The 25,743-nt window shown below is 38.2% G+C and overlaps 1 protein-coding gene across 1 annotated transcript; it reads right to left on the bottom strand.

The window, feature by feature from the left end:
* Positions 1-9,283: 9,283 nt before the first annotated feature.
* LOC139744172 (thioredoxin reductase 2, mitochondrial-like) lies at positions 9,284-25,481 on the bottom strand. Its single transcript, XM_071654626.1, has 17 exons — positions 25,361-25,481; positions 24,435-24,509; positions 23,534-23,590; positions 23,134-23,278; positions 22,572-22,646; positions 21,335-21,413; positions 19,969-20,031; positions 19,299-19,369; positions 18,636-18,655; positions 16,887-16,978; positions 15,764-15,935; positions 14,712-14,842; positions 12,628-12,723; positions 11,893-11,985; positions 10,906-10,977; positions 10,296-10,393; positions 9,284-9,419 (listed from the first exon to the last, which is right to left on the bottom strand). Exons 1-17 carry the CDS (start codon positions 25,479-25,481, stop codon positions 9,296-9,298), a joined length of 1,584 nt encoding a protein of 527 aa, XP_071510727.1. The 3' UTR covers positions 9,284-9,295.
* Between the last annotated feature and the right edge of the window lie 262 nt (positions 25,482-25,743).

The raw sequence follows: 25,743 nt of genomic DNA, 5'->3' as shown, positions 1-25,743 counted from the left end.
ATACATAATAGTGATTGTATGTCTCTATGCTCGTTTATTATGTGGTAACTTAGGAATCAGATAACATTTCCGTTCGGTAACCCTAATATATAGTTAGGCCTATACATGTATAATCAGTACTACCATGCACGGTTTCTAGGAACAACTGCATAGGTCTATCTGCTTATTTCGGCATTATGGCGTTTGTCATACTTGTATTCGTTTTTGTTTTTATACGCAGGGAAATCATTTCATTCCATATGATATGTGTAATTCACAAAAGCTATATTTCTTTATGGCATTAATACCGTCAAGCAGCTTATATAGTATTCTCCTTTTTACCTTACAAGACAAAGAATTTACAACGGTTATAATCTAACTTTCAGATGAAATATACTTTCTGTATTATATTGTAGAAATCAGTGTGTGGAGACGTTTTGAACCCGAAAAAAGTTATGAGTTATGACCATTATCGATGGTTATCAACGCCCTCTCTTCAAACCAGTTGAGGCATGAGGAGTAATTTGGGAAATGCACTTCCCTCCATTTAAATCCCGAACTTTCTTGTTTCTAAACTTGCATTGTCAACGTAACAGGTGAGTTGACCATCTGGATGCGACATATAATAGTAAAAAACCGTCTTTCCTTACCTGATTGCATCCCCTCCTCCCCCCCCCCCCCCCCCGACATGCACATTACTCTTCATTTTTCATCATTAAAGTATCAAAGCTAACCCTTGATAACTTTCGTTTCCGCCAAGTTGCGTTTATAGGCCTGATAATGGCATGACACGAATCCCGTTTCTCGCGGTTTTTCGGGACATCGAGCATGTTTCGTATTACACAAAAGTTGATAGTGACGACGACAAGTAGATAAAATGAATAAAAAACCGCACGCTTAACATACCAACAACGTCAGAGTAATTGTATGTCATAGGAGTGTCTTTCGGTCGGGGTCACCCCGTATGAATGATTTCGCTTTTGAAAGAACATTAGTGAACAGCGAATTGTCGACCTCTGATTGGTCAGCATACATCCAATCGGAAGCGACATGGATCAGTGAGCGGTGACGTTTCAAGGCAGACACAGTCTCTGTCTGCGGGGGATAATCCCAGGGTTAATCAATAGCTCCAATGTACGTCATGCGGCATCTTCATGGTAGATTGGTTTTGTTAACATGTGTGAAGACTTGATTGTATTAAGTACGACTAATAAACACGGATTAAAGCTCATATAGGAAAGTAATTGAAAATATTCTCGAAATTCGTTTTCACCCGGATACCCCTAAAGGTGACTTAGCTTCTCATTTTTACTTCCGACTTCACAAGGAACCATACCCCATGTCATCTACCTATTGATCATGTGATATTCACTCCGCAAATCAAACTCAACTGTAGAGTGGCCGCTTGCATCGCACTTCAAGTTGGCGATTTTGTTGCGCTGAAATTCAAATCTCAAATGATGTTTGATTTTGTATCTCACTGACAGACCTATAGTAATAATTATGTGCTGTATAACAATGCATCTTATGCCTTGAGTAACTTGTATAACTCCTCTTCCTTTCTCCGTTACCATGGTTACCCTGTCCCTTTTTCTCTTCTTCCTTCCAGTCTCTTTCCGTTCTTCCTTCCACGCTTCTCCTCTTTCTCTCAGAGAGCTGCTTCGTGGTTGTGTGAGTATAATACAATAAGTGTGTGAGTTTTGTTGTTGCTTTTTTGTGTTCGTCTGTTTGTTTCTTTCGTTTATATTTTAGGCAATCCGCCTCAGTTCAGTAAGTAGTTATTGTTCGTGAGGGGGCTGCAAATTAACAACAAGCTTTGCAATTCAGCAGTCCCCTCCATTCCCAATAACTGTGTTTCGGTACTTATACAAAAGTTATATTGTATGAAATTGTATTTCGTTTCACATAGTATTCCCCTCACCACATGTGTGATTTTGCATAAATACATATTACATGTACATGTAAATGTTTTACTATAATTACATTTTGTTGGAAATGAAAAAAAAATGAAAAAAAATGAAATGAAATGTTTATCAATCGTTCATCAAATGTTTATCAATCGCTGCGGCATGGTGAGAATAGCACAAGATACCAACATGCATGCAGACACACAAACATGCACACACACACATACACACTTTACACTCTTAACACTACGTAATTCATAATTTAATACAATGGACTTTTATCATGAAGAAAATTGATCTTACAAACCTTCTTTTAACTTAGTTTTCCCGTCTTAAAGGTCAAAATTCATTTCTTTTTCACAATTTAAAATCTTATACCCAAATAAAACAAACAACTGCTCCCAATAATTTTGTTACAGTGAAAGTCCATTGTAGGCCTACAATAGTACCGCAATAAGCCTACTAGTTGGGGTTCCATTGCCTAACTTTACATTGCTTCCCACTTTTTTTATATACAAATGAGGGTATATCATAATAACTAATTAGATATACATTTTAGTCATAAAATTGTTAGAGTTTGAATCTTTTCAACCACTTCCATAATCTTGTCGGATAAAGAGCATGCCGCATTCAAAGATTCCCAGGGCCATATTCTGGCGAGTAATCTGAAAAATAAGACGTCAGATCTCTTTCTCGCCTCCCTGGGAAGATTAATCCAACGTGTATACAAGTCAATTGAAGTCTGGGGACTTTCACCTTTTACTTACGTCACTAGACGAGAAAGGCTTTGTGCACGGACGGACAATATTGCCCGGATTTACATTGAAAAGCGCCGACCATGAAGAGCGCCAAAATGCGCCGGGTAGCGTCACACTGTTGTATTTGGGCTGATCTCTGTGGATGGGGCAAGGGGCTAAGCTATGTGGTAATAACAAGGATAATCATTAGGTCAAAAGACAGAGGACATTCATTACGACAAATAACACACAATTGGAGGGGGTAATACAATGTATTTGCATGCCCGAGTTTGTGTGAGCGTGCGTGTGTGTATATACGATTTAAATGTGTGTGTGTGTGGATCGTGTATGTAACTGAGGAGGGGAAGGGGATAACTAAATGTATAACAAAAGATGTCAGGGTGCAGCTCGTCCAGTGACCTTCCTAGAGTCTACCACCACAACATTCCGCGTCGGTCAAAGAAAAGACCACATAATAATGTGCCAGGCAGACAACAATCGTCCGTAGTCAAAGAAGAGACCACGCAATAAGACATACAACAATAGCACATCTTTTCCACTGATTTCCTTGGACTCTTGTACCTAAACACAGTTTTGTCAAGAGCGTCACAACTTGTTTGGCGGCGTCACCGAAGACAGATTATTTCTCCGATGTAATGCGACTTCCAACTATGGTCCCGTTTGATTTCTGCTGATGTGATTAGCTAGGTCTTCATCAAACAAATTATTCAAGTATTGTTACATTGAAATATGTATCTGTCTTTAAACACGAATTTTTCATTTTTCTTGTCCTTCGTGATGTCATTAGTAGTAAAAACAGCTGATACAAGCATATTAGTATGCATCTTACCAAAAAAGAGTGCAACAAGCTACTCACAATAGTAAGGCAGGTAGTGTCACTGTGTAGGGCCTACGTACACATCGTTCTTACTGGCATATACGTACTATTTTCTACACACCAATGACCATCATAATTAAAAGGTTCTGATGTGTTATATATTCTACGAGAACTGTCGCACTATCGAGCGTTTGTGCATGAGTCATGGTAAAGGTGCATAACATTGATAGGCATCGTGACGCTTGTTTCACCAGACTTTACTGTTGATGACATCACAAAAGGCAAGATAATTATGTTGGGGGAGAAGTTTAGTGTGCTCAGGGGAAAAAAAGTGATTAAAATATGCGATACAAATTTTGGTTCAACAAATCTAGAATGTGTGATATGTGTAGCACCCTATTTACGTCAGTAGAAGTCAACAGGTCATGGTTGTTAGGGCACTTTTAACATGGTATTATGGATGTCAAACATGACCAGACGGATGTGGTAACTATGACAAGACATTCATTTCGTAAGCATAACGTAACGTCAAGCATGGATGCTGATGTTCGTTTTATTTTCAGTTAGTTGACTGGCCAATAAAATACCGGAACAAGATATTCAAGGATACAAACATTGCTTGTTGTCTAATGAAGAAACTGAGACGATTCAAAATGTTTTGAAAGTAACGTATGAGTTATTACAACTACAGACTGTACTCTAAATCATCATTATCCACATTTGATTTTTTCCCCTTGAAGTGTTCTCGCAATGTGAAAACTGAAATTACAGTTTGAGAAATGCAGTAGAGGGAAAGATGAATTCGAAGTATTACTAAGAACAATGCAGCAAATTAATTACCGACGTAAGTCAAATCATTTTCTCCTACAACTTTTGCAAAAGGTTGACATTAACAATGTCCCTAAATTGATGCAAAGCACATCATCTTGCTTGTATCATTAACACACACACACACACACACACACACACACACACACACACACACACAGACAGAGAGTCACGCAAACAAACACAAAAGTGGCAAAATTGGCTTCGCAAGCGATAATATCAGGGGACGTTGTACACACATGAATGAATTCGAGTTTACTTCATCATGTCGACGCCACCAAAAAAAAAAAATAATAATAATAATAATTACAAAGACTCTATTGCACAGACTTGGACATATCAGATTATAGCAATAGTGAAGAATGAGAACGACAGTGAGAGTGGAAGAGAGAAAGAGAGAGAGAGAGAGTGACAAAGAATGGAGTATCTGAATATAAGAACGACCCAAATCCATGGAAGACCATTTCGAGTAAACTTAGAAAAACTTCATATCTTTTTTTTATTTGTCCAATAATATTCTATTGAACTGTGATGGGAAGGCAACATTGTATATACAAATTAGAACATATATTATTATGACAATTAACATTTAACATTAATTGTGGAGAGGCCATTTTGTGTGATGGACTTGAGTCGTTCTTTGAATCATATGGACTTGGGTCGTTCTTTGATTCATATACATGATATTCTGCTATATAAAGAGATGAGAGAAGGATGAGAGAGGGCGCTATAATATGAATGTAAGAATGACCCAAGTCCTTCATTCTTACATTCATATAAGATTCAACTCATTCATTTCAGGCACTTCCGGGGGTAATTAGGATTTATCATTTACACACAAGATGAGTCAATGCATAAGCCACAATTTCCCATGTCAAACTGAATTTGGCCAAAAATTGGACTTGGGTCGTTCTTATATTCAGGTCTTCAATGTGAATGAGAGGATTACTATCATAAAAGGAAGAGAAAGTGAGAGTGGGCGGATGACCTGGAGTAGGGGAGAGTGAGAGAAGGCAGGTCACTGGGTAAAGGAGAGAAAATAGGGAGCTATAAGGTAATGAATAAAGAAGAGAGAGGGGAAGAGATGAGGAGGTAATAGAGAGAGAGATAGAGAGAAAGGGGAAGGAGGGTAGAGTTAGGGAGGGTGACAAATTAATAGATAAAGACAAAGGGAGGGAGAGAGAAGAGGTGAATTAGGAATCACGATGTATGCATTAAATTCTGCTATACAAACCTGGACAAATACTAGTATATAGTATGGTACTATATCTTGGCCCCGTTACATAAAACTTGTTGTCAGTGACAAGTTGTTATAGATGTTACAAGCTACTGAAATCCTTGCACCTGATTGGCTGAGAGCAAATTTGTCATAGAAATGGGGCAGTTGTCACTGATAACAAGTTTTATGAAACGGGTCCCTTAACCCTATTCTAACTGGGCTATTTGAGACCAAGTTTTTACTGGGGGGGGGGGGGGGGGGGGGGGTCAATTTGACCCCCCCCCCCCCCTTCAGATCTCGGCCGCCGCAAAATTTTGCCTAAACATAGAGCCGGATGTCAACTACAAGATTACATGGTCATACAATAGAAAAAATGTTGATTTCATATTTTTTGATAAATTAATTATGCAAATTAACGCATGAAATCATATTTTCCCCTATAACTCCATCAAAAAGACTGAAGGATAGCTAAATTTTGATGTCAGAGTTCCTAAAGACACATCAAACAATTCTCTTGTAAAAAAATTGCGCAATCAAAATCAGATTCTTTTGTTTTTTATTGTTTTGTTAATTTCTTATGTATTTTCCTGTTTTTTCGATCTTTTGTTTTCTATCGTTTTTTTGCCAAAATTTGTTGGAGGCACTTTTTCAAGCTTATCTACATTAGAATTGATTTATTTAAATGGTTAAAAGTTGAAATAATCTAATTTATATCAATTAAACAAAAAAATACGGTTTGCATTGGATTTGCACACGAAATCATGAATTTGAGCGGTTTTTGGGTTGACATGCATATGCAAAACATTGCGTAACTTCAGAACGGTGTACCCGGACGTCGCAAATTTGGTCTCAAAATATGTGGGAGACTTCAGTGAAACAAGTCATGAAACAACGCAGCAAAATCTTTGCACGTTGTGAAATCGTGGCGCGAAACGTCGAGGGGGGGGGGTCAATTTGACCCCCCCGTTAGAATAGGGTTAAAGGTACGAATTGAGTAAAGTGTAGTAAAACACGCAGACACCCCTGCCCAGCCTCCCACAACACACACAAACACACACATACAAGAAAGCACACACACACACACACACATATGCACACACACATTTAATTAATTCCTGTGGTGAGGTATGCTGACTGTTATGTAACAATGTAGTGTCCGTGTGTTTTTATGAAACTTAAGTTCTCTTGAGAAGATAAATTTGTATGATTCTGCACATTTCTCAACTTTGTATCTTCTTCTAGCGATACCACGTTTTATTTCATTAAGCATGATTTTCACACTGAAGTCACTAAAAAAGACCATAATTTTTCCCTCTCATAACTCAAGACCAAACAGAAATCATGAAGGATTCCACCACGAATGAGCAATAAAAAAACCTTTATTTTATACATGTATCTACAATAATTACATACATGCATTGTGCTTGAGATGACATCAAAGGAAAGCTTCATTCCTCTTACTCAAGCAAAAGGTTGATTATAGATGATTATCATGATTATAGATGTCTTGCTTATAACTCTCATGTCCTTTTCTTTCACCTGGTTTTCTGCCTACTAAATAAATTCCCACACGTTTTAATGCTTTGCTTAATAAACAGTTTTACAATTTCTACAATAGAGACTTAAAGTTTATGTTCCCTCTCAAGAAGAAGACAATTATCTTCACAGAATTTATATTCATGTATTCCACTTTATTCTTCTCATTGAACAAAACTATTCATCTGTCTGATTTTTTTTCTTCTTCAAAATGACATCTCTAGCACACATCCACATACATGTACTGGAATGCCCAGTACACCAAATGATTGTTACAAGACAGACTGACAGCATCACACTAAAACATTGCACATTCACAAGTACATGTATACAGGATAAAGGATGGGTTTTAGGGTTGATCACTTTTGATACAGCTGCAAAACCTTCAAAGTATTATACAATCAACTCCCATAATAACGAAGCCATCTGGGCCGGCAGTTTTCATTGGTTATATCAAACTTTCGTTATAACCGAACAAATAAACAATTAAAAAAAAACATTGAGCTGATAATGTTGGGGCCTGATTTTTTTTTTCTTCATTGCAACTGGGATTCCATTATAACCGTGTTTGTTATAGTGGGAGTGCACTGTACACACAGGAGTCAATGCAGAATACTGCACGGCTCCACCTACATCAATATTTTTCTGATTCTTTCAAAAGTCAGCATGTTTGACAACAACATAAAAGAAAACAATGCCCAGGGTTAATAAGACTACCCAAGCACAGCAGTCCACCTCCTAAGAAAACATCCTCATGCTAGGCAGCAAATGAAACATTATTTGACTTGAGTATTAGAACAAGATAAGTCAATGCATTGTTTTGCATTGTATTTCAAAGGGTTCCTATAATTACCCATTCACTGACAGTGTACTGATGTCCGAACATGTTGAAATCTTATGAGCATCTTATGATGAAGGACGTTTATTACAAGAAGAAAGCATGCCCCAGGCATTGTCAAACTTAGCAACAATCAACCTGGATTCACACTGTATTTAAAGCATTAAAATGTATGGAAGAGGATGATGTGAATTAGAAGACCTCATCACCGGGTCCACAGGGAAACAAGAAAGGGTCAACTACTGAAGAAATCATTATACAAGCCCAAACACAAAACGAGGTGTTGGTGGTACTAAAATTCAGCAAGTGTATCAAAACGTTTCAATACATTAGCAAACCAGAAATGCACTTTAAGAGCTTGAACCTCTGCCAAGCAGCTCATTTCCACCCATGTACACATACATGTATGCTAAAAATCGCCCCTGTATTTTCCCCAGTGCTATAGAATCCTTTCTAGTGTATCTGCCTCAGCTTCCTTCTGCACCTCAAGTGTGCGCTTTATGGTGCATCATGTATATGCGCACCTCAAACAGATTGAATTCCCTCATTTGTTGGCCCTATTTCACAATGATAAAGACTCCTTCAAAAATAAAAAACAAAATACAGGATCCAGATGGTGATATAAATCACTACCAAAATGTGATATCAATTCCTTGTGTCATTATCTGCTTCTCCTGAAAATTTCATTAAAATCCATTTCATAACTTTTTGAGTTATTTTGCAAATAGACAAACAGAAAGACAAACCAAAACTGACAAAAAACACAACCTCAATGGCAGAGGTAATTAGGCAACAAGTTACAGAACTTCTGGGTTAGATCTTCAGAGATAACATGAAAAAGACAGAACCAATAAGTAAGGAAATGATAAAAGAACTGCTAGACAATGACTGCATGTATCAAGCTCATCCCACCATCAATGTGGTTTGTAGAGAAGCCATCATTATCAGCATTATCATCAAGGCAGCATACTTCCACTCATCTCATAAATATAATTATATGAAAACAACAAAACAAAAGTGTGTCATTTCCCCATCAACCATACATAGGAGTCAAAGGCACAAGAAAATCACAGCTTACTGAAATCACTGTCATCCAGATTACTATTATCAGTGAATAGCATCTGGGATACAGTGTATCATACTACTGCCATGGTAACTTTAATAAAGTTATGGAGGAGAAACAGAGAGTGAGGGAAATCATTTCAAAGTTGAACCTAACAATCTTGTCTTTCACTGAGATGGAAAGAATAAATAATTGCTGCTTAAGTCTTAATTGTCCTCATGAATTATAAGGATACATGGACAAAGGATGGACAATTAAGATGCCCTTTGCACTGACCACTGTGTTGTCATTATGTGACTATGACTCCCATGCACGGCTTTTATTTTTGGATGGGGAAATGACCTTTAACCTCAGCAGCCGGTGACCGTTGGGTCAAGGCCCGACCTCTTTGTGATGTGGAGCTTGACGACCTCCTCCGCCGTGGTGGGGTGGATTCCAACGGTGGAGGACAGCTGCTGGTAGGTTGCCCCCATCCTACATGTAGGAGTGAGTAGTGAGTATGAAAGGAAAACATTCACTGAGATCAGACTCCGTGTAAACAGGAAATGGTGGGGTGGTGGAGTTCCTGATTGTTGGTTGAGCAGATTCACAAATAGGGCAATAGGTTTGATGATTTACTTCAATAATACATTGTACTATCAATGAGCCCTATGCATATCAACAAAGCTATCTGGCAACTGTGGGTTACAAATACTTGCATCTCTGAAACTAAGGATTATTAAATGCCACTGACATAGTATGTAGGGGAGGAATGAAATTAAAACCAACACAAATTGATCTCCTGTTATAATATTCCACACATACAATGTTTGTATTCTCAACTCTTGGCAATGAGATTGAACGTCAGAGATATGCTGGGTAAAGCATATTGCTGCTGAAATGCAGCTGAAAATGAACAAATTGAAGTTCTATCACCCCGGAGATGCCACCAGGTTTTAACCCGTTAAGGATGGGCTGATTTTGCTACAACACGCATTTCCCGTAGACACTTGTCCGAGTATACTTGGGACTCGTCCTCAACAGGTTAAGAAGAAGTTGAAAATGTAATATCGGTAACTTTATGCACAACTCATGATGGATGACAGACATGGGATGATGAATGATCACACGAGCTCACTTAATTGTGTCTGTTAAAATGGTACCCCTCACTCTCTCCTGCAGTTTTATTGCCCGAGGCAAGGAATTTTGTTCTTCTGATGTTGTCGCTACATTGTCACAGGTAAGGTCCATTAATCTCTTGAGGACAGGCTAATTTTGCTACAGCATGCATTTCCCATAGACCCCTGTCCGAGTATACTTGGGACTCGTCTTCAACGGGATAAAATGGGGCTTTAGAGGCACCGCTCTCACCTGATCGCCAGTGCAAAGCCCTGCATGATCTCCCCTGAGCCAGGACCTGTGATGTGAAGACCAAGAATTTGCTGCTCCCCTTCCGCAGCACACACCGCCTGGGAAGGTACAGATGCAGCAAAAGAGTCACTTGGCTAGAGTCAAAGATTAGTCAGACTTTACCGTGCAGCACGAGAACAAAAGATGGGCAATAACTGATACTCTTCTTCCAACGTAACAGTTCCCAGTACAATTTATTGTACTTTAAGAGCTCCATGAAACTACTTATCTTCAACACAATTTCTTGTCCATATTGATCTATTATGCAAGCGCAGCAATTATCTAGCCAGGTCAATTGGTTATCAATTTTTCATAAAACCACTGGAAAAAAAACAAACACTGGTAATAAGGAACAGAAATACTTCTTGAAGAACAATAAAGAAGGATATGTAACAAACAGAATAATTCTTCCATAGTGAAATGAATCATACTTCCACAATATCAATTCTTGCATGAAGATTGTCACTGTATAGAAGGTACATGTCAAAGTGCTTCCACTCAATTCAAAATGATAACACGATTTTGCATATAATGTAAACAGTTCTATAAAATCATCAATAAACCAACTCACCTTTATGTAGCACTGGTCTGAAGATTTGTTTGGCACCGAGTACTCAAGGGGTTTGTAGAATGCATGGTAGACCTGAAATTTAAACACAGTGGTCAAAATCCACTACACAGAGATGCTGTCAATTTGTCTATGATTGATATGATTCATGTGTTCAAATCAGGTGATTATCTTCAGTATTTCCATTAAGTATTTTGTATCAATCATGTGTAAAGAATATGAAATCACCTTAAATGATGTCAGTATGCAGGGCTCGACACTAACTTTTTGTTTTTTGGTGCCCCTATGGGGCCACCAAAATCATCAATTTCAAATTTTTGGTGGCCCGAGAGAAAAATTTGGTGGCCCAAAAAAAACAATAAAAAACATTAAAAGTCCTTTTTTTTTTAATGAGTCACACACTCACTGCATGCATTTATGCATTTCAAGCACAAAAAGTTACGGATTTACTGACATAGGCCCCTACTTTTCAAGAAGTTTTGGTGGCCCTAGGCGGGCCACCAAATTTGAACTTTTTTTAAATTTGGTGGCCCCGGGCCACCATTAGTGTTGAACCCTGCAGTATGTATCACAAAGAGAATTCAGGTAGTCTGTAAAGTTTGGAAGAAGTCAAAGACTTGTCAGTCATGCTTCATTTTATGCAAGAGTAGTGAAAGAATTACAGCTGCCCAACAAGTAAAGCTCCTGCTCTGCATGTATGAGCTCATTAAAATATACCAATAAGCAATGTTAAGTGGCTGGGTAACCATCTTATTATGTTTCAAGTAAAACACACACACACACACACACACACACACACACACACACACATGCATACACACTACACAAGCAATGCAGAAGAGATTATTTTGTATATTTGGATTTTCAAAGATTATACGCTATCTTTTATATATACACAAATTGATTTGGAACATGAAATGTATCTATGTGAAATCTTCAAATAAAGCATGTTCAAAACTGTATTTCTGCAGTAAAGTTCAAAGGTCATACCTCAAAGTTGTCCTCCCCATATCTCTCCACTGCTTTCTCCTCTGATAGACCGACTGAACTGTATTCCAGTGGTGTGAAGACCGTTGTAGCAACCTGTGAGGCAACACAGACACACGTTTGTACTTGCACTTGTTAGAATGTAAGTCCAGATGCAAATCTTTAGTCAAATTCTAGACACTACTAATGGTTTTCAAGATAGGTACATGCTCTCACACAGAGATTATCAAGCTAAGACCTTCACTAGGACATTACCTAGATTTGAAATTTGACCCTAGTGGCTGAAAAGAAAGAGAGTAAAATATAGAATGTGTTTCATCAGGTAACAAGTGTTGGCTACAAAGAAACATCCATTGTTGTCAGAATACAATTCTGGTAATTATAACTTCGCACAACTGTACAGCAGCAACAGCCATCATTGCATTATCTAATATGTGCTTGTAACAACAAATTACTGTCAGTGACTTCACAGTCAACAGATTAATATCACTTTATTTTCAGGTTACATTTAGGGTCTCATAGTCTTGGAGATGATAGTGCATTATTCACATCAAACATTGCATGAGGAGTGGCAATTTCCAGAGTGCACAAAGCTATGCTATACTGACATATAAACCTTATTTTTTTTCATCAATTACTATGGGTATGCAAATGTCAGGAATTCTAGGGTGAAGTAACCTTTGTAAAGTCTTAATCGCCCCATCCCCTCTCAATAAAGCAATCATCTGCACAAGTCACCTGTTCATAGTTCATGACCTCGAAGCTGCCTCCAAACAGACGGTGTGCCAGAAGCTTCCCTGCCCTGATGGCAACTGGTGTCAGCTCTATCCCATTCTACAGTGGGTTGGGGTGGAGGAGGATGGGGGGGGGGGGGGGGTGGGGTGGGAGGGATGAATAATAAGAAAGAGATATATAATGATACAATCTACACAATTACTGTATATCCAACAAGTCCCAGTCTGAAAAATACCAAAATATGAAATAAAAGAAAATGAAAGCAAATCTGTACATATAGCCACATACCACACTAGCTGGAAGTTCCCTTGTTGTTACTTTTCCTTTTGTTTTTGTCTATTTACTTGCTGACACATGGATCATCTGACTATTCTATTTCATAGTCTTTAGCACTGGGCATTCAACACAGATTACCATGTCCTTTCAGTGGCAGTTTAAAGGGACTGTACAGTACTGGTTGAGGTGAGGAGTCAGGTTTATAACATCTTTTGGTGAGATAATGAGAAACCTCTTAAAAGATATGACAGAGCATGTAATTTCAAGAAGGACTCAGCATTTATTTGATGAAAATTGGCCTTGAAATGGCTGAGATATAAAAAAACTAGATATATCGCTACGGCGACTGATATGCCTCCGCCATAATGCATGGTTCTCCTAATAGGTCTATAGTACAATGTCTTGACAATGTGTGATGACAGTTTCACACAATTGGCAAAATATTAAAATGACAGGTTTGCCACAAATGTGCTGAATGTTCACTTTCCTAGAACTAGGTTCAATTGGATGAATGATTAAAATGTCAGAGTGCAGGTATTTGGGGAACTGATGATTTTTACTTGACTTTTGACCCTTTTATAAGTTTATGCATTGAGTAATTTTCATGGTATTGAGAAAAAGTATAATTTCAGTATCAAATGGGAAAATAGCATTATCTAAACCTGGCCTTTGACCTTTGACCTCACAGTTCCAAAGGGAATCACTGTTAGGTTGAACACGAATAAATATGTAAGTTTCATGATGATACCTTGAGTTACTTTTGAGATATGGAGGAAAAGGTGCAATTCAACTTTCACTTGACCTTTGACCTTTTGACCTTTGACCTTTTGGAAAGAAACTTCCTACAGAATATATATCGGGTAATACATGCATACATCAAGTTTAAAAAAAAAACCTTCAGGCATTGCATAAATATAAGGAAAGTAGTGATATTTTGAGGAGTTGACCTTGACCTTTGACCCTGACCTTTGAACCATGACCCCCAACTTCCCTAGATAATCACTGCCCATTGGAACAAGCATATATACTAAGTTCCATGAAAATACCTTGAACCATTTGCGAGATATGGAGAAAAACATGAATTTTCAACCTTTTTTCACAAAATAACCTGTGACCTTTGACCTTTGACCCCATGACCCTAAAACCCAAACAAAGTATTATCCCCCCATGATATACCCTCATACCAAGTTTGATGTAAAACCACCACACGGTTCTTGAGATATCGACAAAAACAAAACGGGACGGACGTACGTACGGACGGACGACCCAAAAACATAATGCCTCCGGCCACTTCGTTGGCGGAGGCATAAAAATGATCCTAATAAAATTGACAGGCCATGACTTTTATTAGGATCTCTTTGTTTTACCTTGTTTTTAGTTATCTCAGTCATTTCAAAACCAATTTTCATCAAATAAACGCTGAGTCCTTCTCGAAATTACATGCTCTGTCATATCTCATAAGAGGCTTCTAAATATCCCGCAAAACATTACAAGCACAATCGTCACCTCAACCAGTACTGTACAGTCCCTTTAAGAGTTATCTGTCTCTTGTATCTTCAGTTCATTTTTTTTTTCAACTGTAGACAACCACTGACAGAGTATTATCATACATCAACCAATTTACATATTGTTCTTATATGTAAACTTGTTAAAGCAAGGTTATAATTACAAAACACCACCTGCAAAACAAAGAAAGCTTATTACCAAACACAAATTTTGAGCCTTGAATCCACAATGTTTAAATTACTTGAATCTCTATAGAGGAAAAAGCTTATGACCTTCAAAGTTTTAGCTTCCCTATGTGAGCTTACCTCCAGTATATCCCCAATGGCAAAAATGTGTGGTACTGACGTCTGTTCATTTGACCCTATGACCTTTCCACCTGATGACGTCTGTACCCCTGCATTCTGGAGACCAAGGCTGGCTGTCTCTGGCTGCCTTCCTGACAGGAAAAGAGAAAATTCATACAAATGCACTTTACACACTGGAAATCATGAAATGGGTCTTACCTGATGCACAGGGCTGCAAACATTTAAATATTCACATGTGACCCTGCATCACAAAACCAACAAAAAGTCATCAAACATGGATTTTTAGTTTAGAGCAGAGCAACAACAATGGACTGATTATCAGATTAAGCTGAAATTAAGCATGCTTCATTAACACATTCTGTAGATGATTACTGCTGACTTTCAAAGCAGCAGCGTGATTCTTTTTAAAGTTACCAGAATTGAAAATGAAGAGTATGGACAGGTATTTTGCGAAATGAAAAGAGGACTTCATGAGAAGCACCTAATCACACTATTCTACCAAAAAGTATTAGAGAAAAACTGCTAAAACTCAATTTCCTGTTTGTTTTATGATCCCAAATTTTAGTACAGTATAGAAGAAGACTTGCACTTTCAGAAAATAATTTTGAAAAAATCAAGATTGGCTGGGTTGACCCATTTCACCTACAGTGTATTTTCAGTCCTAACACAAAATCAGTGGGTGCGACTTTTCGTTGGTTTTGTGATGCAAGGTCACATATTCAAGGAGATTCTAGACAGCTTCTGGAGAGATACTGATGAGTGCTGTATAATTCTGAATAGAGAAAATATTCATTGTCAGGACACAGAGGGACATTGTCTCTTTCAGGAAGACCCCTGCAGAATCAGGGAGAATAGGCAGCTTTGGGTATGGACTATAAAACAGGCCTTGGTCCTAGAACAAGACCAAGTCTTTGGATATGACTGGCCTTTATAACTTATCTTTACCTTCCACTCACTTTAAAGTGACATTCTAAACATGAATGTTTACACATCCCCATGTCAAAGTTATCGTCCCATAAAGGAGAGTTAGCGACACAAGTCATCCATCTTACCCACTGCAAACATGACCGTGTCATATTCCCCCTGTTGCTCCCCTCCATCTGATGTCCTCCACCTCACACTCAGGCTGCCATCTTGGTTGCGATCCATGGCCTCTGGGACTTGTTGCCATAGAAACTCGATACCACTGGCCTCCATGTGGTCAGTGACGAGTCTAGACATTTGCTGCAAAGGAGAAGAATTTTCAAAATTTCCAAATAAACCAAGCAAAACATAAGATGAAAAAGAAATATCAAAATGTGTAAAAAAAAAAAATGACGAAAATTTAATGTTTCTGTCATTGAAGTCTGAAACACGATGATATTCCTGGTTGAATAACTTCAGAATAGTGATCAGTTCCAAATACCAGGATTTGAGCCTTAGGCATAATTGCATTTGAATGAAAAACTAGAAATGTCAAAACTTTATGCACAAACTATATGGCAAGTTGTGAGGGGATGACATGCTCAATTTGCCATTTGCATATTCATCATGACAGTTCAAGAACTGTTTACTGAAAAATTAGCGAAACTTCAAAATGTCATAACTTCCTTACTTTGTACCCATATTTCGATCAAAATTTTGCCATTGAACTTGTAATATTTTACTCTTTGTTATCAGACTAACTTATATTTTGACTGGATTTCCCTTTAAGGACATATCAGCATTTCAGAAGAATCTCTCACTTGAAACAACTAATGTGTCTACCTAATACATTTCTGTAAATGAGTTCATCATGATTATGTTCTTTGACATTGCTTTGACAGGCACTGTTGAACCAAATATAGCTGCCATCAGCTATAGAAACCTTCCTAATGAGAGGCTGAGGAAGTCATCAAACAAAGCTTTACAGATTTGCACACTTTAATTTCTCCAGACTTCAATATTTCCAATGACATATATGATTCATCCCACTTCATTTCAAACCACTTACCACACCAACAGTTATAATCATGTGGCTGTAACCAAATAAAGCACAGTTTCAAGCACTCATCCTTATGTCTTTGATGCTGTCAGATGAGCAAGAGAATAGCATCTAAAGAAATAGACAGATTCAACACAACATAGTAAAATGGTTCATAAAATTGGGTTATGAAAGCACAAGACATTAATCTGCCAGGATGCTTGCTTTCCTACCTGGTCAAATCCTCTGAGGCAGATGGATCGTACCATTACAGTTGTGGGGAAGCCCAGGCCATGAAGAAAGCCAGCACATTCAAGTGCAACATCTGACATCATGCTAAGGAGAATAGAACTTCAGAGATTCCACTGATTGAGATTTCAAGCTTCACATTCTCGTTTCTGTTTCCCTGTATGTAATGTACTTTGTTTGCTGAAATGCCATATTTCATGGGCACTTTTGTTCATCCATTGTATCTAGAATTTTCTTGTCCTAGGTATAGCAAAGATTGAATTTTACACTGATAGACAAAAGTGAACCTTGTCCATTGTAAGGAAAGACTACATTTCATAGTTGGTTCAGAAAACTGACCGACCGATACATGGATAATGGTCAAACTTCCATGACTTAAAAGATACGATACTGAAGCATTTTCACCTCAGAGCAAAGTTAAACTGCTTCACTACATGAAAAGGGGTGCCCTAATAATATTACACTGAGAACAAGGGGTTTTACTTGACTTTATAATGCATACCAACATGTTCTCTGTGCACTTCCTGAAATCAACTTGAATGTGGGGGATTTTGCCTTTTCATTTTTTTGTCCCCGCCGAACGAGTTCAAGCAGGGGACTATGAAACGGGCTCCGTACGTGTGTGTGTCCGTGTGTTCGTGTGTGTGTCCGTCTGTCCGTGTGTCCGTGTGTGCGTCCGTGTGTGATCAAAATGTTCAATTTGCTTCTTCTCTGTCATTTATGAGCCAATTTTGATTCTGTTTGCTTTATATGAGAGCACTTCATGGGAGCTTTGAAACTTCTACACAGAATTTCAGTTGTGACCTTTGACCTTGACATTTGACCTATATTGTACATTTTGCTACAAAATGCTACTCCTTCGCCATTTCTAACCCGATTTCAATTCCATTGGCTTTATGTGATGGCACTACAAGTTGAGGGCTTCAAAACTTCTACACAAAATGTTGACCTTTGACTTCTTTGACCTTTGACCTTGATTTTTTGACCTGTATTGTTTGCTACAAAATGCTACTCCTTCGCCATTTCTAACCCGATTTCGATTCCGTTTGCTTTATGTGATGGCACTAGGTGAGGGCTTAAAAACTTCTACACAGAATTTTGACCTTTGACTTCTTTGACCTTTGACCTTGATTTTTGACCTATATTGTACATTGGCTACAAAATGCTACTCCTTCGCCATTTCTAACCCGATTTCGATTCCGTTTGCTTTATGTGATGGCACTAGGTGAGGGCTTCAAAACTTCTACACAGAATTTTGACCTTTGACTTCTTTGACCTTTGACCTTGATTTTTGTTATATTGCACATTTTGCTACAAAATGCTACTCCTTCGCCATTTCTAACCCGATTTCGATTCCGTTTGCCTTATGTGATGGCACTAGGTGAGGGCTTCAAAACTTCTACACAGAATTTTGACCTTTGACTTCTTTGACCTTTGACCTTGATTTTTGACCTATATTGTACATTGGCTACAAAATGCTACTCCTTCGCCATTTCTAACCCGATTTCGATTCCGTATGCTTCATGTGATGGCACTAGGTGAGGGCTTCAAAACTTCTACACAGAATTTTGACCTTTGACTTCTTTGACCTTTGACCTTGATTTTTGACCTATACTGTACATTTTGCTACAAAATGCTACTTCCGGCGGGGACATTATATTACGCACCGCGTAATTTCTACTTTTCCTTGTTTGATTAGCCAATGTTCAACTTGGAAGATAGACAAAGGATACAGCTGCCACCAATCACCAGACTGTACAGGAAAGTAAAAACAACAACATCAAACAGATAAACTCAAAGAATGAGAAAAAAACTTGCTAAGGCCATACATGCATCAATTTTTCCTTCCAATTAATAGTGTGCAATGTCTTATGGACACATTCTAACACTGCAACATGTAGACAAGATTTGATCAATTGCAAAGAGTTTATGAAATCATGCTGACTATTCTAGCTGTACTTTGATTTTCAGTGGACATAATTTCAACACCAGTAAACTGATCAGACATTATGTTGACTGCACTGAATCAGACTGTATTCACTCAGCTTCATATACTAGCCTATAAGTGAATCACATTTCCTAGAAGTATGATTGTTGTATACCTACTAGCTATCTGCTAGCCTCAACTTTCACCCCTATTTGTCTGTCTGTCTGCCTGTCTGTCCATCTGTTAGTCCCTACCCCCTTCATATCTTGGGCCATTTAGCATTTACACAACTGAACCAAGAGATCTTATTGTAAGACACTCATGAATATTAGAACCCCTCTGAATTTCAATTGACTCATTGAGGGCAGGCTGATTTTGCTATAACACACACATGTCCTACAGACACCTGCCTAAGTGTACTTGGGACTAGTCATCAACAGGTTAAACACAAATTATCATCTTGGCTGACCTTCGACCCGGAGGTTTCCTGAGAGAGAAGATGTCATCACTGGTTATTCCAAACTCACTTGCACCTGATACCTGGTGAAACACAAAACAGACAAAAGTCAGTAGTCTCTGGGTAGTCTCTGGCAGTCATCATGACAGCCTAGACAAGCTACAGGATTCTACAAATGCAGATGTGCACAGAGAATATCAGGGATTGTTTGAGAATATTAGGGTATCAGTACTTATTGTATATCATATGACCGTAGCAAGTTCCTGGTATACAGACAAGCACAAGTTTGGGCATGATAAGTGTGGCAAATGTCTGGTATAAAGACTACACTGTTCTCTATCATTCACTGTTGTATGTTGGAGCAAATCATAAAAACTAGTGATGTGGGGTGAGAAGAGAAATAATCAAGAGTCAAAGGGTAAACAAAATAATGTGAAAAGGAAGTATAATTTGTAAAACATATTAAATTGAATACTTCTCCTTTAGATTCCACAATAATCTCACTGTTCATTACAATGAATGAGATATGAATTCAAATATGCATCATTCATACATTTCTTTGTTTGGTTCATTGTTTTGTACTGTTTTTTTCTTCACAGCTGAGGGTTAAAGGCAAAGGATGTTTGTGTTTGTCTCCTAACTTGGTACTAAGGCTAAAAAGAAGAACTCAAATTCTTCTGACCTGGCTGGGATAGATTGGTCTCCCTCCTGTGGCAAGCACAATGTTGGCAGCTGAGAATTGACTCTGTGAAATAGGTGAGTTTAGAACAGCATTTTAAACATACATAACACTCAGAAAAGAATCAGGATAGATCATGAGAGTGTGCAACTTACAATTTACAATTATCCAGATTATTTTCCACAAATGTAAACCGTCTTTCTTTCAACTCTCAATTGTTATGATTTCCAGATTGATTTGAAGTACAGTGCACTCCCGTTATAACGAAATGCTCGGGACCGGCAGTTTTCTTTCGTTATACTGAAATTTCGTTATAACTGAACAAATACAATATATATAACGAAAACAAGGAACAACTGATAAACCACGTACATATATCATATTCTGTTTGCTGAATACTCATCATACACTGGAAAGCTATGTGAAATGTGATGGGACAACTGTATTACAATAATAAACGCAAGTTCCCCTCAGAAACTGTGCGTGACACAAGGAGCGAACACACAGTCGTGTGAAGCGTTCACACATGCAGAGATCAATGCTTGTTCCACTACGTATTTTCGAAAGCAATTCGCATTTCGTTATAACGGAGCACATTTCTTTTGTTTTTCTTTGTCTGTGGCACTCGGAAAAGACTTCATTATAACTGAAATTTCGCTATAACCGTGTTCGCTATAAGCGAATTTTGTACCATAGACTTTAATGGTGATAATTTTGGGACCAGAAGATTTACTTTGTTATAACAAAATTTCGTTATAACCGTGTTCGTTGTAACGGGAGTGCACTGTATCAGGCTTGGCTTCTCGAGATATTTATGCACTCATGGTTGTTTTTAAAGGGTGTTAACTGAGTTGACTTTGCAAACAGAAAATGAAGCATGACCACAAAAGTAGATCTACAATGTCTAAAAATGACAGAAGACCAGCATAATAATGCCCGATGTACTACACCACATCGGAATGTTCTCTCAGACACTCCTCCCAGTCACTGTTCAATGACGACAAACTAAAACAGTACAAAACTTTCCCTTTTTGTTCAAAGGTGACTTTTTGATGGCATCTTTGATTCCCCTAAAGATGCAAGTTAAATACCCCTTTTTGCTAAATACAATTAAACCTCACAAATTTTTCATCATATCAAAATACAGGAATCATTATGTATTTTCAGTTGGAATTGTGAAAATCATGACTTTACCTACTTGCCATATAAATTCATTAAATAGAGATAAATTATTAATCCATTTTACTGACATAGGTATAAAGAAGTGGAAGAAAATATCTAATGACATAATAAACACGGACACATAGTGTATACTGTATATCAAAAAGTAAAATGTTACAATGTAGAATCCCTGTAAAAATGACATTACCTCTTTCCCATTCTTCATCTTGACTTTGACTGTGTGGTCATCAAGCAGTGAGCCTTTGCCATTCCTGTATTCCACATTTCTGTCAAAATGAAATAACATCACAAGAGCGTATATTGCAAATCTATCATCTACAATATCACTGAACGATTCTCAACACAATAATGCTTACATAAATACATACAGTTGAACCTCTCTTATCCGGCCTCCCTTTATCCGGATCTCTCTATTACACGGACGCAATCTCGCCATGATTTTTTTTTAAATAATTACGGGAGGAAAGGGGGATTCCCAACTCCTTGAGAACTCCTACACAAACACACATGAATTACATATTACTTCCAACATGATTAACATACATTACATCAAATTCCCTTCCAAATTGCTTACCTTCAGACATTTTAACATCCCCAAACATCCCCAAATCATCGCAAGAACATGGACAGATTATGCGCTCGAGTCCTCTCATATCGCATTGCCACATATAGGTCCATACACAGCCGTCGATATGACTAGATAGACATGCATTGTTTCGAGTCATTGGCTGAGCAACGAATGATATTGAACACTCCAAAATTGTTCACGCACAGTACACACACAAAGATAGAGTGGGAGACCATCTAACAATGGCGACCTACAGTCGACTTTGCCGAGCCGTGATGATCGAATTTTGAAGCGTAGTTTCGTCGACTCGTACTGTTTATTTTCAAGATCTACTTGATACATTTCTTAATAATTATTAAGGTATACATCATCCCAAGAATTTATAAAAGAAAATGATTTCATTCTTGCAAACACGAACCTCTATTATTTTTGGGGTCTGTTACTGAGTGTAACAATGAAAAGGTTGCAGTATACACATTACTACATGTGGTACTACAATGGGCTACATCAATACATGTGTATGTATATGTACATGCATAAAGCATCGAGTCTCCCGTATCCGGCCAAATCCCTTATCCGGATGAGCCCCGGTCCCGACTTGTCCAGATACGAGAGGTTCAACTGTACTTAAATCTTGTTCACAGAAATATGACAGTGATAAGACCAAATTATGTCACACATCAACTGCTCTGAAAGTTGTAAGCCCTGACAAGTTGTCATTCTCTGACAATTTCAGTAAAATCTTTGGTTTTGATTGGCTGAGGAGCTCTGGTCACTCCCTGTTACTATGGTAATTGTCAGAGACTGACAACTTGTCAGGACTAACAACTTTCATAAAACGGTGCCCTGGACTTACTTGTCTGTGAGTTGTACCCGATGCCCCCAGTTCAGCGACTTTACATGGCCCTGAATAGCACCAATCAATGTTGACCTGTATTTCAAAAAGAAGGGAAGAAAGTTACTGGTTTATTCATTTACAAGAGCACGTCGGTAACTGATCAGTTTCATCTTCATTCTCGATGCTCTTTGTTTCTTAGGTTTTGAAGTTACCATTATCAGTTTGCAATAAGAAAGATAAATGTTTGTTTGTTTGTTTTTTGTGTGTGATTTTTATCTTATTTTGTTGTTTTTGCTTGGTATATACAGTTTAATTCAATAGAGTTTTCACCCCAGCTGGTATAGAGCCTGGTTCCCAATATAATACTGCTCATGTCCTCATAAATTCCCACTTTTAGCATGCAAAAATACATTCGGTGCTGTCATGCAGAAAATGATTTCATTTCTATGTTGTAATCAGCAGTACATGTAGAGAAAACACTGCAGGATAACCAGTCTCTCTCCCAACATCCAAGATGACTCCATCCTGGGATGGTGTGAGATAACAGCAAGAACTTCACGAGGAGATGGTTGATGCTCACCAGGATATCTCTGAGTGTTCAGGGAGCTGCCAGCCATACTGCCTGGCATCATGCATGGACTCTCCCAGCAGTGAGGCGTGGTGAAGGAGCTTCTTTGGAATGCAGCCCACATTGACACAGGTTCCGCCCAAACCCCACTTGGTTCCTACAATCAGCAAAAAATAAAGCACACAGTATTTTACATCATGTTATACATCAAATAAATAGGCCCAGAAGAACTGGATTCTGTTCAATTGCACAAATTTACATAATAGATCCAATCATCTTGAAATACTAAAACCTTCAAAGTTAGTATAATTGCTAACTTTAAGTGTACAAATATTTTAGTTTTCAAATTAGTGAAGAATATGAATGCTTGGCCAAAATATTCATTAAAAGAGAGCTGAAGTCTATAACATACCTTGTGGTGATGGTGAAACATAGTCCAGTACAATGACTTTCTTGTTGTACCCAGCAGCTGTGTGAACACAAGAGGAATGTAGGAAACAGTTTCATATCTTTACGCACTAGCTGCTACTGTGCTACTGATTGGAGTGTCAATTGCTAGGCCATAATTGCATGCAAAGACATACAAAATAAATGTATTGAATACCATCAAGCTCCAACAAACAAATCTATCAACACAACCTGGCATTATATATTTCTTCTAACATTCATTTTTTGCTTGATTTTAATGGATTCTTTATTCCATGGTCTGTACGATTATTCAACCTGAAAACATACATACACAAAAACATTAATTCCAGCATGTTTCATCACCTTGAAGAAGAAATACAAGTGTTTGCATACCGCTGATGCAGATCTTCCACCCACTGTTCAAAAAATAATAAAATACGAAATACTTTCAAAATCTAAACATCATTAGAGAAAACAATTCTTTCATTTCTACTTTTTCAGGATTCTCTGACATCACAAAATCATTTGAAGGCACACACAACAATTAGTTAAAAAAAATAAGCAATGTTGAGTAATTTGTGTGTTCATTTATATTCATTCATTGTATTGGGGGAGGGATTAGAATTTTTCATCTTCTTTGAGGAAACTACAAAACTAAATAAAAAAAATAAAGCATATTTTTGAAGACGAGGGCCTAAAAAAGAGATGCATTTTCACTTCACATGATGTCAATTCAGTCAGTACAGATATGATTGCAAAATATCCGAGGGATTGCTTCTGCTGTTACCCCTCCTAGTACCACTGTCTAAAAATACCACTGAGATTGTATGTAAAGTAATCACCAGTGACACTGACAGTTGATTGCATGAGTTAAGCTCAGTCTGTTACTCTCCTGTCCTACCTACCTTCCTTGGCGCATGCTAGTCCTCCTGATCCTCCACCAATGACTGCAAGATCATAGTCAAAGTCTTGTCCTGTGCCTGTGGTGGCAAACAATAGTTCTATATTACATCTAGGATATCTACCATGATAATTTTACATTTCTACTTAACATAACTCAACCTTCAAATATCTTATTATTGATATATTTCATTAGTATTCATCGCATATTTAGACAATAAGCATCATCCTATGATAATTGATTCATCAGTCAGGCCACTTTCTATATTTCTCTATTTTGTGTTTTTTGCTGTTGTTGTAGTTGTGGTGGTGGTGGGGAAAGGCCTGCAGAATTGCAAGTAGCAGGAACCAACAGCAACAATGTGGCTTTCGAAATATCCATACTTATAACATTACAGTTCTTAAACTGGTCTGGACAATTTGCGGAATAACCGACCTATAATTAAGTCTAAGTTTGACACCATTTCACCATCCAGCCATATTCAAGCATCAACTATTAAAAATCTGGATCTGAGTATAAATTTACAGATCAAGGACCAGGTTTGAAACCTGCATCGGCCGCATCAGTAGACAGTCAGTGGTTGATCCAGGAGAGGGGCGCAAGAGGCACACGCCCCCACCCTCCTTTATTTATCATTAAAAACAAAAGAAAAAAATGAAATGAAACCTGGAAGTGGCACCAGAAATACTAGGGGTTAAGTTGCGCCCCCCCCCCCCCCCCCCCCCCCCCCCCCACCGTGCATTCATTCGCATCAATCTAGATCTAGAGTAGAGGAGAGCGCCAGCGTATCCAAAGGGAGGCAAGTGTAAGCACGTGAATCTCAGTATATGGGACTAATCACTCCAGCACAAACTGCTGCATTCCTCTGGCGGCTCTGGCGCACTCAGCCAGGTAGAAATATGAATTATGTAAGAGAATCAGTGATCTTACCGAGGTTATGTGAACAGGATATCTCTCTCCTTGCTAGCTTCAGCAGACCGTACTGTTGGTGTCTTCCCAAGGTTCTAAGGCAGCGACGAAGCCAGAGCCGCGAGACGTGAATTCTCGCCATGTTCGTGTGGTGCCAAACCAACACACCGGCAGTGATGATTACGCAACAAGAGAACACGAGCGAGATAGATGTCAAACTCTCCCTATGTTGTACTGAACTACCACACAGTGCGAAAGGGGGCTCAAGCAGGAGGGACGCATCTTCCCACCGGCTGAGTGAAAATTGTTCAAAAACACACTTCATGGTTTCTATGAATAAACAGCAATATCCCCACAGATTTGTAGAAATTTCCACAAAATTTGTCGTATACTGTATATCACCA

This window comes from Diadema antillarum, unplaced genomic scaffold (genome assembly GCF_040938485.1).
Source record: "Diadema antillarum isolate AM-2024a unplaced genomic scaffold, OU_Dant_1.0 seq00001144_RagTag, whole genome shotgun sequence".
Taxonomy (NCBI): Eukaryota; Metazoa; Echinodermata; class Echinoidea; order Diadematoida; family Diadematidae; genus Diadema; species Diadema antillarum.
The sequence above is the reverse complement of the archived record's forward strand: the minus strand, read 5'-3'. Positions and strand labels throughout refer to the sequence as shown.